General features: G+C 41.8%; 3 protein-coding genes and 1 long non-coding RNA gene across 4 annotated transcripts in view; 3 read left to right on the top strand and 1 right to left on the bottom strand.

The window, feature by feature from the left end:
- Window positions 1-2,379: 2,379 nt before the first annotated feature.
- LOC111673291 (homeobox protein Hox-A7) lies at window positions 2,380-5,390 on the top strand. Its single transcript, XM_023431028.2, has 2 exons — window positions 2,380-3,026; window positions 3,977-5,390. Exons 1-2 carry the CDS (start codon window positions 2,660-2,662, stop codon window positions 4,288-4,290), a joined length of 681 nt encoding a protein of 226 aa, XP_023286796.1. The 5' UTR covers window positions 2,380-2,659; the 3' UTR covers window positions 4,291-5,390.
- Window positions 5,391-5,972: 582 nt separating this feature from the next.
- The window catches only part of hoxa3a (homeobox A3a), a 31,926-nt gene continuing 19,572 nt past the window's right edge, over window positions 5,973-18,326 (top strand). Inside the window, exon 1 of the mRNA XM_023431013.2 lies at window positions 5,973-6,328. The gene's annotated coding sequence lies outside the window, so the exon portion shown is untranslated. The remainder of the gene's footprint in view (window positions 6,329-18,326) is intronic.
- Window positions 8,360-12,129, top strand: hoxa5a (homeobox A5a). The gene is made up of 2 exons (XM_023431025.2): window positions 8,360-10,241; window positions 10,875-12,129. The coding sequence occupies exons 1-2, from the start codon at window positions 9,572-9,574 to the stop codon at window positions 11,123-11,125; spliced, it is 921 nt and encodes a 306-aa protein (XP_023286793.1). The 5' UTR covers window positions 8,360-9,571; the 3' UTR covers window positions 11,126-12,129.
- On the bottom strand, window positions 16,022-18,103 carry LOC147817689 (uncharacterized). Its single transcript, XR_015436143.1, has 2 exons — window positions 17,768-18,103; window positions 16,022-16,862 (listed from the first exon to the last, which is right to left on the bottom strand). It is a non-coding gene; the product is annotated as an uncharacterized LOC147817689 (long non-coding RNA).

Genomic DNA, 18,326 nt, shown 5'->3' with positions numbered 1-18,326 from the left:
TTCTGTTTCTGGATTGGGGACAGAGCTGCGTCTTGGCAGAGGATGTTGTTAGCTGTATACAGCCATAAAAGACAATTACCGCTATAACCTTTTATGGGGTGCAAAGCGCTGCGAGGCGAGAGGACACAAAACAAAAAAAGACACCGAGTGCTTCGACAGCTGAAGCCCAAAATAATGCAGCTGATGTGTTTCTGTTCAGCTCAGATATGACAAGGCCTCTGAGCCTAAAGCTCCGTCATTAGCGCCATCTTCACACAATTAACAATAACAACAAGCCCATTGTGACAGATTATGATGACATACAACTTTAGATTCAGTTAAAAGGTAAAAAAATAAATAAAACATGAGCTCAGATGGACAATCCAAAAGGTTTTTAGCGTAGATTTCGGTCAACTATGTCTAGTTTTAAAGTATGGTCTCCCTGCGTAAAACTGTTTCAAGTCTCTGCATGTTGGAGGAAATATTTGGCACAAAGATATGGAACATACGGCTTCAGAGCTGCAAATTCTCCTGCTCGACCAGAGACAGTCCCATCTCCGTCAAATGCAGCAGGTAGACCTAATTTAGTTCACATTAAGGGCTGTACAGAGACGGATACATTATTGTAATTAGAAGGTAGGCTAAGTCGGACTTTGGTCGAACTGGAGTGCTGTTGTGACGCGTTAAGGGACGCAGATGGACCCAAACTTCAAAGACTCGTACAGAGACAGTGCAATAAAACGCCTGGTCTGCTATACTGTCTGGCATTCCAGTTTTAATGGCTTTATGGCCGTCCAGACACAATTAGGCCGTTTCCAGAATGGCACCCATTTGTTTTTTCTTCTCTTTCTGTGGGACTGCGCTCTGGACAAAAGGCCGAGCGGAAATGATCAGCTTTATTGGATTCTCCCCGACGGGGACGCGCAGGACTCACGGTCATTTGGAGCGATCCTTTGTTCCTACCTGGGAACCTTCCGCCCTCTGCTCCTCTGCTGGGCTCGACCTAAAGGAGAAGGAGCAATAAAGCCTGCAGCAGAGTAGCAGGCCTTACTATATAGATGCTTATATCATAATCCATCTGGACAAGTCTGTTGGAGGACACCGTCGCCTTGCTTAAAAACAAACAAACAAACAAACAAACAAACAAACAAACACAAAGTTACCTTTGATAGTTATTTCTCTTACTTTTGAATTGTACCTTGTGTTTTCTCTCGGATTGCGACAGAAAGACAAAACACCCGCGCACTGCTGCCTCCCCATCCTGCAGTCCCTCTCAGTCACCAGAGAGTGGCGACACTGTTCCACAACATCACACACACATTACTTTTAACCAACACTCCTCCCTAATGAACCTGCACTGAGGAAAAACACTTTAGTAACATTTTAAGAGTCCAGCAGAATAAATTCACACCATTTACAGCCTCAGAGCAGAAGCTGCTTCTGCAGCCTGCGGCTCTGCAGAGAAGAGTGGAACAGCCAGCACACACCGTGACTGCTGCATCACTGCTTGTGCTCTCTAATAGTCGCTCTGTTCACCGCTGCCCCTCTCTTTGGGATGATTTCGTACGCTTTTATAGACGTAACAATTTTAAACTAGATTAATTTATTTGATAACAGAGTTATGACTAGCAGGAAATCTGGAGCATTTCCCCTCAATTTATCCACATAATCCACACGAATGAATGCATTATGTCCTATCGAGATATATTTTACAACAAACCACAATCGACACAGTCACTATCAATAATAGTTTTCCATGTTTACAAATAATTTAGTGAATTTAGGCAACAATAATAATGATGATGATGGTAATAATATTAATAATAGTTTTTTCTACGTATTTCGGACTATTCGCTTTTTCATCCTGCGTGTGTGTGCATTGCAGTCGCACTTTTTACTAGATTATTTCCCAATTATGGAGCAGTTAGCTAACACTGTAATACCAGAATGAACATTTTTTAGAGGATTTACTACTATTAACAGGCGGTTATTATTATTATTATTATTATTATTTATTTATTTATTTATTTATTAAAAATAATATATAGGCTTAATAAACCGTAGCCTATAGTTCTATAGAGCGTGGGTTAATTGCACTGTTGATGACTGAACTAGTTAAATATAATCCAAATACTGTTTGTATGTATATTTTATGACACGAAACTGGAGGTTTTGTTTTTAAAAGCAAGAGAAACGAACAAAATCACTTTCTGTTGGGACAGTATTTTTTATTTATTTATTTATTTATTTATAACTATTATAACCAATTATCATAGTAGTGTAATTGTGAGCTTATGATTATCATTATCATGTCGGTTAAAAATTCCATAAAGGTAGCTGCATGAAAATAAAAGAATGAAGCTCGATGATTAATTGTAAAACAGTTGTGGGCATGAAGTTAAATTACGCAAATTTGCTTTTTCAGTGGATTGTCTGAATTTCACTCGTGTGTGTTGTGTGTGAAGCGTTAGTCCCACTCTGCAGTCCTGCGCCATGATGAAATCTATGTCTGCCTGCTGATTGGATGAGAGCGGCCAGGCCTGTGTCACGTGGTGAGTTCTTTGGTCCAGAGGAAAAAATGGGGTTTGGTGTAAATCTAGGGTGTATTGCTGTCATATATCACACTACCTCGTAAAAACGACACTGAGGATTCTGGGCCAACAAATCAGAGAGGAAAAATATGAGTTCTTATTATGTGGACGGTCTTCTTAGCACATATACGGCGGGTAGTTCTCTGTTCCCAAACGGAGACCGGGCTTCTTGCGGTATTGGACCTAGTGGAGAGGACTATGGCTCGGCTCGGACTGCAGCGGCCATCGCGTTTTCACCGTCCCTGTCTGCAGTTTACAGCGTCAATAATGCAGTATTCCAGAGCCGCCCCGTGTTTACCTCGGGCTATAGCCAGGTGCAGGACGCACACACACTGCATTGCAACCCGTTTGACCAGAGCCGCCTGTTCACCGACAGCTGCTGCCATCCGGGGCCGGGGCCCCTCACCTCGCCGCCGGACAAACAACACCGGATGTACCCGTGGATGAGAGCATCAGGTATGTACTGATACTGTGTCTTATGTGCTATTTCTAAGCCCTCAGGTCAATGCTTTTACAAAACATTGGGATACTTACACTGACCGTTAGTGGTTCAATTAATTTCGTGAAGCCATTGGTGTTGCATGGAAAGAATCGTAAAACTTTTATTGCGCAACTAATGAGTTCTGCGGCCATAAATTCATTTGGCCAGCGCTTCTGTGTGTTCACTACGCAGAGACCTTGCTGCTGGGGGGGTTTCTCTGCACTCCTATTACTCTTATAGCCTCTTCTCCCCTTTGTGGTTGTAAAAAAAGCACCGGCCTGTTGTGTAAATCAGTTCTCTTGCAATCTTCAGCTACTTTCTAATTGGGTCGGCACAGCAGAGCCTCTGTTATTTTCTGAAACTCTTTCGCACACAATGCTGCATCAATATGCACCGGTATTGTAGGCTGCGTAAAAAAGTCAGGTGAATTTAGAATTCAAGCAGTAGACCTTAGTTATAATTTTGGAGGTGTTGGGAATTTAATTACTTATGGCTCCTTTGGTGCGCAAAACATTGCTGGCATTTAATTGGAAAGGCATGCAGAGTATAAAGGGGGGGCATGAGTCAAACCGGACTACTTTAAATAGACGCAGAGAACTTCCAAAAATAAAATAGAATTTGAAAAGATTTTTTTAAAAAAAGAAAAAAGAACTGTCTCTCCTACAGATTTGCGTGTGTGCCAGGGGAGTGTGTTCTGTGAATGAGTGTGTTGGGGTAGAAGGAAATGTAAAATATGAGCAAAAATTAATTGCGCAATCACAAATGAATGAATAAGACCCAGGATATTTCCTGCTGCAAGTTTTTATTGTAAGCACCACTGTAATTAAGGGTTTATACAGTATCATATTTCATGCACGAGGAAAAAAAGAAACAAAACAATTAATTTTCTGCATATAGCTCATGCATTGTATCTTCTCTCCAACAGATCCAACTCGAAAGCGTGGTCGGCAGACCTACTCCCGGTACCAGACCCTTGAGCTGGAGAAGGAGTTCCATTTCAACCGGTACCTGACACGCAGGAGGAGGATCGAGATAGCCCATGCCCTCTGCCTGTCAGAGAGACAGATCAAAATCTGGTTTCAGAACCGCAGGATGAAGTGGAAGAAAGACCACAAGGACGAACCGGTGTCAAACCCTGGGGAAAATGACGGTGACATCCAGGCGGTGTCTGAGGCCAGAGTGGGGGAAGCTGGAGGCACCGGCAGCTCCGGTTTGGAGTCAGAACCCGCTGCAAAGTAAAGCAAGGGAATTAAAACACTTAATTGTGGGTTTGTTATGATAAGTATGGGTTGGAATATAACTGACATACCATTCATGCACTACAGCTTGAATGACAGCTGAAGGCAGTTATAAACTAAGCATTTATCAGTATAGACTGTGAGATCTGCATTTCAAAATTAAAAACCCGAAATGCATTTTAAAAAAAAAAGCTCTGCATGAAAGAGCGATATTAACCCACCTATCCAAACTTTATTTTTATATACAACCACAGTATGTAATTTAACCTAATTATACTACTGAGCCAACATTCCTTTAACGAAAAGCTACCTAACTTTTTACCTGCTAACATCAAAAACACTGACGCAGCAAATTCAACATATGTTGAAATTGATTGTAAATGAATCTGCTCTACCTAGTTTTCTTTTTCTTTTTTTTTGTAGCCTTTTTCCAAAGGGAACAAACACCACATTCGTCGTAAATGTGCCTTATTTTGAAAATAGACTAATTAAAAGGGAATGTTTTGTTAGTTAAATGCCTCCAACTGTGTTTTAGGTGCTTATTTAGTTTTAATAGGCCTAAGTTTATCGTTATATTGTTTCTTTATAACCACTTTATTCATTAGAATAGCAATATCCCTGTTTTTATCTTATTGTTGGAAACCAGAGTGAACAGAATTATGTTTAATTTCGGATTGAATTTATGCAATCTACCTCAGACTCCCAGATGCTTCCACGTGCTTATTATACTGTAAACAGGAATACCCTAATGTAAATGTTATGAAGTCTTAGCTATATACTGTTATTGTATATTTCATGTTTCAAGAATTGCAGGCTCAGAATTTCCTGCGTGTTTGTGAACACCAATAGGCTAATAAATTAAATTTTATTTAGGCAGCATTACCTTTCAGTATCAGGTTCTTTCTTTTGACGGTGTAAAATGAGTAGGCTACTCCAATCCACGATGTGCAAATACTGTGATATATTTAGGCTCAGTGCCCACGTTTTCATTGTGAAGTAAAATGTGAACAAATGAATATAAACAAACCTTAAACCTTTTGAAATGTCTTAAATCTGTAAATGAAAATAAAATAATTGAATAAAATAGCTTTCACCTGCTGATTTGCTTGCATTTAATATTTGCGTTCAGTATTTGCGCACTTACTATTGTGTAACCTTCACAATCATGATGACAAACACTGTGATCAGGCGCCGGCTGATAATAATATGTTGTTCACAGTCAGCACTAAGTGCCGTTTGCCGTGTCCAGTATCAGGTTGCATGCAATGAAACATGTTGCGGTCCATTATGAGTGCTGTAGGTAAACACTGGAGTTGGGGAATGTGAACTATGAGGATGCGAGATGGGGCAGGCTACAGATGAAGGGAAATTACTGTTGAACTCTGCATTCCCTCTTCCCTCGGTAAGATGGCGCCTGACGGTGACCTGCCCCCTTTCCTTCTCTGCGCACCCCCCCACCCCCACCCCCCACACACACACCTCCTCCACCCCCCTCACCCCCTCCCTTCCAGCGCTGGGTCATAAATCCGTTGTTGTTTATGAAAATTTACAACATAGCAATACAACTTTACGACTCGACTCGGCCTCCTATTGGTCGCGGCTCGTCACGTGGCGGGGAGCCGTGAACATGAACTTTTTATATATAATTTCCAATAGCGGAATAGAGCAGCCTTCCATTTAACGGTGTCGAGCTTCCACGCGGCTGTTTTCACCAGCGACCTTCTACATTTTATCCCCCTCACTTCTCCCCCTTTTTCCCCTTATTTTATTATAGTTTTTCTTTGGAGTTTGGATTTCTTTTTCTTTGTCGTCGCACAGGAGCTTGTCTTATGTTATGGATATGACTGGATCGTTTGGATGCCCGGCTGTCTCACCCCTGACGCGTATTGGCAAGATGAGTGGAAAGAGCCCCGGTGCGTCACTGACCCCCGGGAGCCCCAGTTTCCGTCCTGGGACGCAGCTGGATACTTTTACCCCCGTCACTGCCCATCTGCACCTGCCAGCTCCCTCCCCTGTTTACAAGCAGAAACCTTAACAAGGTAAGACATCTGAAACTTGTTAGTAAGCTGCACGTGTTTGCTTTTTTATCCATTTCCATATTCGAAGCTCTTAAACAAATAATAACCAGCTCATTATTTAAACATTGGGCATCATTTGTTTCTGTTTAAATAGAGCGAGGTGGAAATCCTGTGGAGGAACTGGTTTCATGTTACAGATTATGTTGCTGTCATTTCAGGAGCTGCGTGGTAAATCTAACCTATGTGAATTAAAGAAATCATGAGTTTTTGTATACTGGTATTAATTTCGTGTCGGTCGTCCTTTTGGTTTTTGCATGTTGTCCAGACTTTTTTTTGTTTGTTGTTGGATTTAAATGAGGATGAGTTTTCGGCTGCATAATCCATTGGGCCGAATGATGTGCTCTTTGACGCCCTCATGTGGAGACACGGGGGTTATTGCTGTTGCAGCTCTGCCTGTTTTGCTGCAAATGTCTGTGGTGCAGATTAGTCATAAAACAACTCTGTTTTTGTACTTGTGTGACCATGCATAATGCTTTTGTGCTTCATATGTGTGAGTGCGGACTTTGACTCACTATACATTGCATTGATAAATGGGGTATTTGCGAGAGAACAAAAAGATTATTTCAGGGATTGAGTAACCATTAACTGTCGCTCAGGAAAGTGTCTGACATTGGAATTTAACAATTTCAAATATTTCTGTTTGTGTCACTCAGCGAAGCATAATTTACTGTGTTGTGACACTGTAGTTGTTTCATGTCATAAATTCTTAGTTGGTCAAGCAGGTTCTGTGAGGAGCTGTTCATTTTACTTATCCCATATCTGCTTATAGGATTAGTTCTTTTCATTTTTTTTCTTTGCTTAAAAAAAAAAAAAAGAAAAGTTGCACACTGACTGCGTTGACTGCTGTTGCCCCAGACACCGTGTTCTTTCTGTGGGAGCAGACTATGACTGTTGTTATATGGTTGACGTCGTATTTACACAGAATATCATAACTATCCTGAATGTGAGTGCTGTGAGTTTTAGTTGTGCAACAGCCGTGCGTAATGATATTTATGCAGAAAAGGAATAAAAAAAAATAACATGAGATTTTATCTGTATACTCTTGGACTCACGGGTGCTAGTGTGCGGGGATGCCTGCAGAGTGCACTGCCCTCCTTTTTCCTGCAGCAGTGACCCCCTCGCTCCCAGCCCGACATATTTGACACCACGCACACTCACTTCTTTCCTCTCCTTTCTTTTGGTCCGTATTTAGTTCCTGGGTGTGTCCCTTCCTTGGCTCGAGGAAATCATTTTCGTGGGAACTTTGTTGCCATTGGCCAGCCATAAATCAGCTGTTAGGAGCACGATTGTTAAGTCAACAGGGACTTCGTATAGGTCTTACTCTCCTCATTGTGGGCCCACTGGATGTAGTAGCCTGGTATTCACCCTTCCTCGCATCGTGCCTTCTGGGGGTCTGTGAGCGCAAAGGGCACACATACCTGGAACAGAATAAATAATCTCTATCTCAGTGTTTTTGTCAGTAACGCAGGATTGGGCTTGTATTGGGTGGATGTGCTGCTGTGGGGAAATTGCATGTGGGGGGAAACCAGAGGACAAGTCACTGCCTTCAAGAGAAGAAAGGTGCCATAAAAATTCCACAAGACGAAAAGCAAACGGAGAGCGCTGGAGGAGGCGACATTTTGAAGCTATGCAGAGTAGACGAGAGCTGATTTACACTTTTTCAATAAATGTATTGCCCAGGTTACAAAATTACGCAAAGCTGGACAGATGTCTGTCAAGGTTTTTGAATGTAGCAACGAACGACTTCTGAACGGGTTGCTTTTAACATTTGTTTTGCAAAATTTCTTATTTTTGCTTTTTTGTTTCTTGCTATGTAAATGACCGATTATACCATTGTTTTTGGAATCCTTCTCCAATATCACATATAATGTAATTTTATTCTTTTTAACAAGGGGAAAGGAGTAGAAAAATCACAGGGACGCTTCTACTTCTTTACAATGTTAACAAAGTTAAATACACAAAGAAAATGGCAAAATGCAATAAATATGCAGGTTTTTGTTGCTACATTTGCAACAAAAAAAAGAGAAAGTCAAACATATGAGCTACTAAAATATTGTAGTGTATTTTTCAGGCATTTCAAATACAATGGCTTTATTTTAACAAGTAATCGTTTCAAATATTTCCCTTTTCAATAATTTCAAATTTTATCTTTTGGCTTTCTTGTTTTGTTTTTTTTATTTCAAAGGGACATTAAAAAGCTCCAGGTCGTACAGCTGCTTGTCAAAAGAATGACATGTTATTCTCGATCAGAGTGCCTGTTTAAAAGTTAACATGACGGAGGATTCGCCGTTGAATCAGACCCGGAATAACGTCGGGTTACGTGCAAAAGAATTGCAATATCATCTAAATGCCTTGTTGTTTGGCATCGTTAAATTTTAACCATCTTATACAGGCAGTAAAGTGGGTGTATGTATGTTCATATATAGCCCATATTCGCAGTTATTAATTTTTAAAAGTGGCGTAGAGGAGCGGCCTTGAATGGCAGTCTCTGTGGCATCACTCGATAATGTGATGTTTAGCTTTTATCTTTCCCCCGAAACATTTATTCATTAGACTTCTTCCCACATGTGCGATTGTTCACTTGTTTTATGATTATAAGAAAAAAAACGTGAAAAAAAACGCAGCCCTCTTTTGAATGGGCTTTTATTCTATTAACTGCACAGACTATTTGCACTCATCGCCTATCATAACATGCATAACAGAGTCTGATCGAATTATTTCTGTACACTACCCTCGCAGAGATTGCACTCTCAGCATGTCACTTGTTGTATTGTTTAGGAGCCCGTTGGTTTTTGCCGCAATGGTCGTTAACCTCTGAATGACCCCGTGTTTGGAGCCCACGCCTCAGAAAGCGCCGCAGACGGGCAGTGCAACAGTTGAACCAGAGGATGGCGCACCACGACAATTCAAAACACCCGAGCCCCTACTCTGAGTTTGCCCGAGCCACGAGCGCATGGAGGCGCGCGCCCTTCTTATCCCACCCAGTATTTCCTGCGTGCACGAGTTTACCTCTGGAGGTCACCAAGCAGGATTTACGACTGGTCAACAAAAGCACGTGATTCTCCGCCGTACCCCATATTTGGGTGCCTACGTAAGAGAGAATCAAGTCCATGTCCCACTCATTTCCATAATTCATCATAAATTGTGCAAGGGTGCTATAGGACGCGCTAAACCATAAGAGCCACAAATCAAGCACACAGGTTTATGCTATTTTACCTCCAAAATAATAAAACAACAACAACAACACCTACAACGGGCAAACGGTGGAATTGTCAACAAATGAGCTCCTATTTTGTGAACTCATTCTGCGGTCGCTATCCCAATGGCGCGGACTTCCAGTTACATAATTATGGAGACCATAGTACGGCAAACGAGCAATACAGAGACTCAACAGCCATGCATTCCAGCAGGTACGGCTATGGCTACAACGGGATGGACTTAACAGTCGGGCGGGCTGGTACCGGACACTTTGTGGGCAGCGAGCGGACACCGGGCTACTCCCCGAGTCACTCAGCGGCGACGACACCCTCGGTGGAGCCGGTCAGGTACACTCAGTCCGCCAGCAGCACCGGGACCTCGTCTCTATCGCCACCACCTGACCCTCTACCGTGCTCCTCGGTCGCCAGCTCGTCCCCGGTCACCGAGAATCATTCTCAACAAAGAGCCGTGAAAAACTCCATAACGACCCCGTGCTCAACCCCGTGCTCGAGCTCGAACGGAGGCACGCTGCTGCTCGGCCGGGACTGTGTGTCCAAAGCTTCCCCCCTGGAGGACGAGAAGCCTGCGGGAAGTGCACCGACAACTCCTCAAAATGTCACCGACTCAGCACAGCCTCAGATATACCCGTGGATGAGAAAACTTCACATAAGTCATGGTAAACAGCTTTTCTTTCCATTTATTAATGATCCTGTATTGATTTTAGAAACCTGGCACTGTGTTATTGTTTAGAAAATGAATAATCGGATTTGTATCTTATCCTGGGACTTTGTTCCTGCAAGAAAAACAAAGCTAAATGTGACAATTTCGCCTCATATACTGAAAAGCTCAAAGTAAGTGTACTTTGCTATGCGCCTCTCACCTGTTTGGTGCTGTCAACATAGACCAGGTAGGCTACGGGATGATTTAGTAACATAACATATGATATTAAAGTTAGTTTAAAATCTATAGGATATACAGGGTGTTTGCATTTGCTTGTTTAATCTGTTACATTTTTGAGAGTCAAGTGTCCCACATTTTGCACCTTTTTACTGTCTTAATTCATTTTCGCAAGATGCAACTGAAATGATCAAAGGTGTGTATTTGACTTTGCTACTTGTTGTTTTGCATGATTTTGGATTCTGTTAGGCGCCATTTAAAACCTGTTTGAAATCATACCTGCAGAAATCACAGGCAATGTACAAAGAATTGCGAAATGTAATTTTTATTTTTTTATTTTTTTCAAGTAGCTGAACTGTATGTATTTCTAAATTAACATCTCCTGTATCTCACGTGTTTCTTGTTGTAAAAGATTTGTCAGGACCAGAGGGGAAGAGAGCCAGGACTGCTTACACTCGGTACCAGACCCTGGAGCTGGAGAAGGAGTTCCACTTCAACCGCTACCTGACCCGCAGGCGGAGGATCGAGATAGCCCATGCCCTCTGCCTCTCAGAGAGACAGATCAAAATCTGGTTTCAGAACCGCAGGATGAAGTGGAAGAAGGACAACAAGCTGAAGAGCATGAGCATGGCGGCTGCAGGCGGGGGAGGCTACAGGCCTTGATATTCACTCCTCTACCCTCCCTGATAACGAGCACTATGAAAATAAAAACAAAGATTGTCATATCAACTTCTCCTCGTTCTCCTCCTTCAAAAAGCGCAGAGACTTGTTCACGGGGCTGTGTGCGGGACAGGTGGACACCCCATGCAGCCCACTGTATGTCCAACAACAGTCCCATTATATTCCTTAATATTATTTCCTTTTTATTTCCACCGTGGTAATGCTTATGTGAGTAAAAAAAAATGCATTATGTACAGTTCATTCTAGATTTAGAGGAAAAAGATACAAAATAAATGTTTGTTTAAATTATTTCTTGTTCAGACGAAAAAAAAAAAACCCAAACAAACAACAACAAAAAAAAAAGTCAAAGCTTGAAATGCTTCCTAACTACCGCAAATAAATCCAGTCAAAGTTGTGTGATGCACTCGGAACAATAACAGCCTAACAAATAGAGGGTTGAGGTTGAGCTGCCTTTGTGTTTAGCCTTCGTTTTTTCTATGTATGTACTGTATATGTATGTATTTATTTGTTTGATGTATTGTACCAACTTGTCAGATAACTTGCTTCCAAAAGTAGAGTCAGCAGAGTATGTTTAAGCCTTGTGTGGTTATTGTGTGCGTTGTGAACACATGTATGGACAGCGGAGCCGACTCAGTCTTGTATGTACAGTAGCTGTGCCTTGTATCTTTTTTTTTTTATTCTTTTTTTTAAAAAATTTTTTAACTTTCTTTTGCAGGAGCTGCTGTTTGCGTTGTTCACCTGGGCGCAACATCTTAGTAAAAAAAAAACAAAAAAAACGTGTTTTGTCTTTGTTTTCTAGCTGTTTCTATGTGGAGGCTCCCACGGTAAATTCCATTGCCTATGTGTATAACTCCATCGTGATAAGCTTTTTGTAAATGTTTTTCAAAGACTGGAAGTCAAGAATATACTATAATAATGATAATAATAATGATGATGATGATGATGATGATGGACATAATAAACTTTCTACTGGAACGGCAACATCACAGCTGAGTTTACCTTTTTGTCAAATATCTAAGGTTTATTTGCGCTTTTGCCTCGACTGCTGCGTGGAAGAGAAGAGATGCAGTTTGCTCTTTTCTCCAAAATCTCTAAGCCCCACGTATGATCTGTCCAAAAAATGATCAGTGTCTCTTCAAGTTAAATCTTGAATTCAACAGGTCCCCCTTATATGAAAGCTTCTAGTTTTACTCACCTCTCTGTGGAGCTGGGGTTTTTTTTGGGGGGTCCTTGGCCACTACACAGGCTCCAGGGGCCGTCCCCTTGCGCACAGACTCCTGGGCTATTCCCGGGGAATCAGCTCGACTTTTTCAAGCTGTAAACTTTATTAGGGCCGATTCTGGCTCTCTGACATTTGGGTGCTAAATGAATGGGGGGTTTTGTCTATGAATTAGATCGTAAAAATCATCCGGAGCGCGGCCAGATAGGCTCACTGGCCATAAACGGTCACGTGGTAGCCATTAAAGTAAGTTTTATGGTTTTGGGGAGTTGACAGTATATTGCACATAACATATAATCGCACTGACGGCGAGGCTTCGTCTGACTCTCTCTTTGCAGGCTGTAAGTGTTACTTGACCGGTAGAGACCGTCTCTATTGCTCAGTCTGCCTCAGTATGGACCGGACGCTCTCCAGGATGAGGACCGCGTCTCTGGGTAAGTTTCTGCAGACTAGCCGGTAGCCTGAGAACAGTCAGCCTGTGTTAGACAGCCTTATTATTGTATTCGCTCCCTCTATCCGTCCCTATTAGTCCATTACACTAATTTGTCAGTTGTGCAGTGCTGAATACTGGTCTCGGCAGATGTTGCGCAGGGTTGGGTCCGGCTCATGGCTATTTAATTGCTTCCTTCCCCGTGTAACTTGTTTCCCTCCATCTGTGGTGTAACTCATAATCCATTTTTACATGTTGGATAATTATCTCTGTGTCCATTTCCACCCCCACAAACTTCTAGTTGTTGTCGTTTTATTACATTGGAGAATTCACAGACCGTGAGCCAGAAAGTTTCCAAGGGGTGTGTGGAGTGTGTAGATTTCCTTGATAAAGTTAAGCGCTAATGCAGGCCTACAGATTTACAGCTAGCTCCGTCTGATTGGATTCTGCATGTGCTGATGACTTTTGGAAGTTGTATGGGTCCATCTCTGGAAAAAAGTTGCAGTTGTTGTGTTGCTGCGCGCACGCGCTCGCGCTCGCTCGCTCCACACATTGGCACCACGTATGTGGCTCCAGGACAGGCTGTAAACAGTGTCAAGTAAACACAACATGGGAACAAACAACAGCAGGGAGACAGCTGAGAAGGAATTCCGTTTTGTGTCAGCCAAGTCGTTTTGTGTTTGGGGTTGAAAAGTTCAGATGACCTCTCAAAAAGTCACTCTCGCTTTGTGGTGACCTCTTGTCCGAGCAGAGCCGTGGTCAGAGCGGTCACCTCTGCCACAGGGTGCTGAACCCAAAAAATATCAACTGGAAATGGGACAAAAAAACAAAACCTCAGCTTTTGTTGGGACGCAATGGCCTTATCTTTTTCTTTTCCTGACCTTTTGCATGCGTGAAGAATTTGCATCAGTGGGTTTGTTTCTATAAGCGGAGAATTTCCAGACTAAATATGCTTGAAAATAACCAAATAATTTGACAGAGGACGAATATTTGTGTCTCACGAGTTTTGGCCTTCAATAACCCGCCTTTTGTAAACTTGCTGTTCCGTTGTCGGATTTGCAAAATTTGACGCTGCCATTTTAACCTAAATATAAACATTTCAGTTTTGGTGCGAAGACCTACATCACACAGTAAATATACCGGAACGAACTTTTCCAACCATTTAAAAAAAAAAAAAAAAGCAAAACAGGTTGTTTCTCACAACTGTGTGTCCCCATCACTGCGCAACTTTAAATAATTCATCAAGCCTTTTCCAGCTGCAGAGAAAATCTAACTGAGAGCTGATCACCTTTGACAATACATTCAAGGGAAACGGGGTTATTTTTTTTTATCTAACAGAAATAAAGTTGGCTGTTGAATTGATTGTCAAATTGTTTGGAGCGATACAAACCATTTTTCTGGCACCCCTCGCTTTTATTGCTGAACACATTTCGTGCATTGTTGTGTAAAGGAGTCACCAGTAAGACAAAATGCAGATTTATCCTCTTTCCAGTTTCATTTTAGACACATTCAAAATAAAATAAAGACACACTGAGGATGCAGATATTTGGAAATTAAACCCCTTTGCCAATATTTCAAAAGGAGAAATTTCGACAGGGCCCCATGTGCGGCATGCTACCAGGCAGAGAGAGAGCGAGAGGGAGAGAGAGGGAGAGAGAGGGAGAGGAGCGCTGTAGGTTCATCTGGAGGTCAGCCACAGCACCAAAGATAAATCTGCATCCTCTCAGAGCCACCAGCAGAGCTCGCTTTAGGCCAAGTTCACTGTCACCCTGCTGTATGGAGAGAGGAAAACCACTCACACATGCCCGCCACCGCGCACACACAAACACACACACATACGCCTTCACGTTAATGACACGTTTGCATGGCGTTGCCTATAAGCATAATGCATAGTAACAAATGAATTTACCAAAGGACGGAGCGCCTGTGGTAACACCCTGCACTGGAGGAGAAGACTGTGCAGCGCAGAGAGAGAGAGAGAGAGGCACAGTCTAACTTTAGGTGCTGCCTCCAACAAAGACTTTTGGCTGCTTTGGTTGCTCTATAAAGCTAATGAATGATTTGCATATTTTACGGCCCTATTAGTCTTGAGTGGGAGCCCGTTGGATTTGTCTTTTCACTCCCACGTTGGAAACATCACAAAGCCACAATTGCATTTTAGGTCCTGTGTTGGCATCTTTTCTAATTATGAAATTTGTGAAAATGATCATCTCGATGGCAAGAGGTGCACACTCTGTTACAATGATTTTTTTTTTTTTTTTCGTTTCAAGAGATAGAGATATCTCACTGGGCTGGGACTGATGAGAGCGAGGAAGCTGCAGAAGAGGAGGAAAAATTGGGGTCAAAAGTTTACGCGCTGAACAAGTCTCCGTCATCTGTTCACTCGGAGCTTGATGCCAGCCTTATAATAGCGATCTTGACTCTCCACACAAAAGAGAGAATAGCTTTGAATTACATATGTTGCACGGTGCACTCCAGGTGAACCCTGGAAGCGCGGTGACCTCGTGTTTGGAACCGGGGGGAGGGGACCCCCCACCCGTCCCCGGCAACAAGATTGAGTGGCTGGCGTTTTATTAGGGCGGTTGATTGGTGAATTTCTTTTGAATAAATTGCATTTGATATGTTTAGGGACGAGGGCAAAATTTGCATTTTGAGGATTGATACTCTCGACCCGGTCACAGGGTAATGGGAAGGCCCACAGCCCCCAAACTGCGCTCCCGGACCCCTTAAAAAACATTTAGCCCCTCTCTTCCTGATAAGCTGAATAGAAGCCTTTTAGGAAAACAGAGATGGCACAGATGTTTTTGTGACCCATAAAGAGAAAGTTTAAATGTATGTATTTTTGTGTCAACGTGTAGTCTATGTATTTCATTTTTCACCAGGCCTTTTAAAGCGCTACTGAAAAATAAAGTTATATCTTTTTGCGAGCTAAAATATTGAACCTTTAGTTGGAGGTGTAAAGGCGCACTGGAAAATAACTATAAATAAGAAAGAACCAAGAACAAAGTCATTTCGTCGACATTTTGCTTAAAAAACATAAAGTAAAACTGTGTCCCGTAAATCGTAAAACTCATACAATGGAAGCGGCAACACAGCAGACAAGATCCCAACAAGCTTTCTCTTTAAAAATCAAATGAAATATATTAATTTTACTTCCAACCAGAATGATAAAACTTTCCAGCTACATCTCCTCTGATGAAACGGACCAATAAAATCACAATATATTCACTTTCGTTTTTTAGAAACTTCTTTTTATTGTCATGTTGAAATGAAATCATTTGAAAAGAAACACTTTATTTCCCCAAATCACCACACACACACACACACACACCCCCAAAAAAAAAAAATCCAGGAAAATCAATTTGTATAGAAATTCAACACATTTTGTGGAAATTCACGTCACAGTGCGCGGCGTCCATGTGTGCAGAGTTTTCGGCGCTCTGCAAACGACACAAGTTTTAAACCAATCAAACAATGTTCAAAAAATTCAAAGAGAATAAATCACACGGTCGCTCAGTCACAACTTTGTTTGGTGGATTAAAAATTAAAGATAGTTAATGAAGATTAGAAGCGGCCGTATAAGCTGCTGAATAGCTCTGACTAAAGTCCCAGTGTTTCATATTATTTGTCTTATTTTTCTTTTAAATCGGTCACCAATAGTTCAGATGTTTTGACTTCTTTTAATGCAAATATTCAAATATTCTCCTCTTGAAATCCACAGTCCGAGTGATTTAACTTTCGGAAATGTACCTCATCCTTTAAACACAGCTTCTGCAGCAGCCAGGCGCGTATAGTTTTTAGTGTTTGGGGAACATTGGTTGTTTATGTTGCATCGCTATTGTCTGAAAATGTAAAAATTCAGCCTCAGCACTTTCAGTTGCGACGCTCTTCCCTCAGAGGAATAAGGACGTGGCTGCTCTTGTTCACCTCTTCACTCTCTGGCACTCTCTGAAGGTCACTGTATCATACGTCTGATCAAAGTCAGCAGCTGCAGGTCAGAGCTGGTGACCACTCTGTCTCAGCCTGGCTTCAGTAAGCAGGTGGTGTAAAGGACACTCACATGTGACACACTGTAAAAGAGAGAAAAAAATACTTTATTACCAGTGTTTACCTATATGAAAATATTTCCATAAAGCCATGAGAGGTGTTGTCTTGGCACATCTTGAATGCAGAGGGGATTTTTTATTCCGCCCGTCATGCAGGGCTCCGGATAGACAAGAGACCTTGTGAGAGCCATCTGCAATCTGTCACCATCGTCCCAGCACTTCTCTGATAATCTAAATTTACAGTAAACTGTCAGCATGATGTATATTGCTTAAATAGACCTTCACTTCACAGCACAGGCTATGAAAGGGAACACCATGGTCCGGCTTGTTAGCTGATTTCCCCTGAAATCAAAATGTCTAACACCATCCTGTAACGGTTTTTTTTTTCTTTCTTCAACATCAACAGTAAAATTGCTCTTTAAATTTTGTGGAAAATTACTCAGATAGAGCAAACTGGTTCAACATGGTTTCCAGATGCTGCCTCTTTTCTTTTTCTTTTTCTTTTTTTTTTCAAACCTAACGGTCAATTGGATGATTATGGTCCTATTATATTTTGCTATAAACGGAGGTGTTTGAGAGATTTCCAGATGTTTTATTACATCCAAACACACACAGCAGCACCTCCCAGGCCTCTGGTAGATAACATAGGTATTAGGCTTGTTATCTAAACCGCTTCCTATAGGTGTGAATCTTATTGATGTTTTAATAAAGTTATCCACAGTCGAATATGAAAGAAAAAAAAAAAAAAAAAAACTAGTCCACACAGCAACAAGTAGACTGACCTGTAAAAACAGAACCGTTATCCACGCTAGAATAACTTCCAGTAAGTGGATAATAGCCGAGATGACCTGGCCCATATTTATACAGGGACGATATATAATAGAATGGCAGCAGACTGTAAATTTAGATATCATGTGAAGTCGTCTTACCGCTGACATTATGTTGACATATTGCCTCTCAGGTGGTCTCTCGGCCATAGGGATACAGTGGATATATGGTAGACAGTACACCAGCTGCCATCTACAATGAGTCAGGCAGGCCTGTAAGATACACAGGACAGCAGCAGCTCTGCCTCACAGCAACAGTGTGCTAACATGGAAAAAAAAAAAACAAAACAAGAATGCATTTTTTTTTTCTTGAAGAGCAAAAGCAGAGGCCCTCCCTTCCTTCCTGTGGCTGCTGAGTAAAAGAAGAATTCACCTGTTTTAAGTCTCCTGCATCAGCATTTTCCCCCCCAAAAAAGTCGAATTTCAAAGACGAAGCTCGACGTAGTGAAAGAAAAAGAAAATGTTTTTAATATGAAATATATAGGCTGCCTCTGTAGCTGGTGAGATTTCCATTCTTCACAGATCTTCATAGTTTCACAGTTCGTGTGTTTTTATAGATAGTTGCAGGTTTTCTGCACATTTAAAAAAAAAAAAAAAAAAAAAATCCTCTGGGGACCTCCCTTGGATGCTGACCCCCGCACTATAAGTGTTCCCCAACAGA

Source organism: Seriola lalandi, unplaced genomic scaffold (assembly GCF_002814215.2).
Source record: "Seriola lalandi dorsalis isolate HSWRI2012SDOR001 ecotype SW California unplaced genomic scaffold, Sedor1 jcf7180002054916, whole genome shotgun sequence".
Lineage (NCBI taxonomy): Eukaryota > Metazoa > Chordata > Actinopteri > Carangiformes > Carangidae > Seriola > Seriola lalandi.
The sequence above is the reverse complement of the archived record's forward strand: the minus strand, read 5'-3'. Positions and strand labels throughout refer to the sequence as shown.

Coding starts and splice junctions, on each gene's coding strand:
- LOC111673291 (XM_023431028.2), top strand. CDS start 2,660: ATGAGTTCTTATTATGTGGACGGTCTTCTTAGCACATATACGGCGGGT. Junction 3,027..3,976: donor CCCGTGGATGAGAGCATCAG/GTATGTACTGAT, acceptor TCTCTCCAACAG/ATCCAACTCGAAAGCGTGGT.
- hoxa5a (XM_023431025.2), top strand. CDS start 9,572: ATGCTATTTTACCTCCAAAATAATAAAACAACAACAACAACACCTACA. Junction 10,242..10,874: donor AAAACTTCACATAAGTCATG/GTAAACAGCTTT, acceptor TTGTTGTAAAAG/ATTTGTCAGGACCAGAGGGG.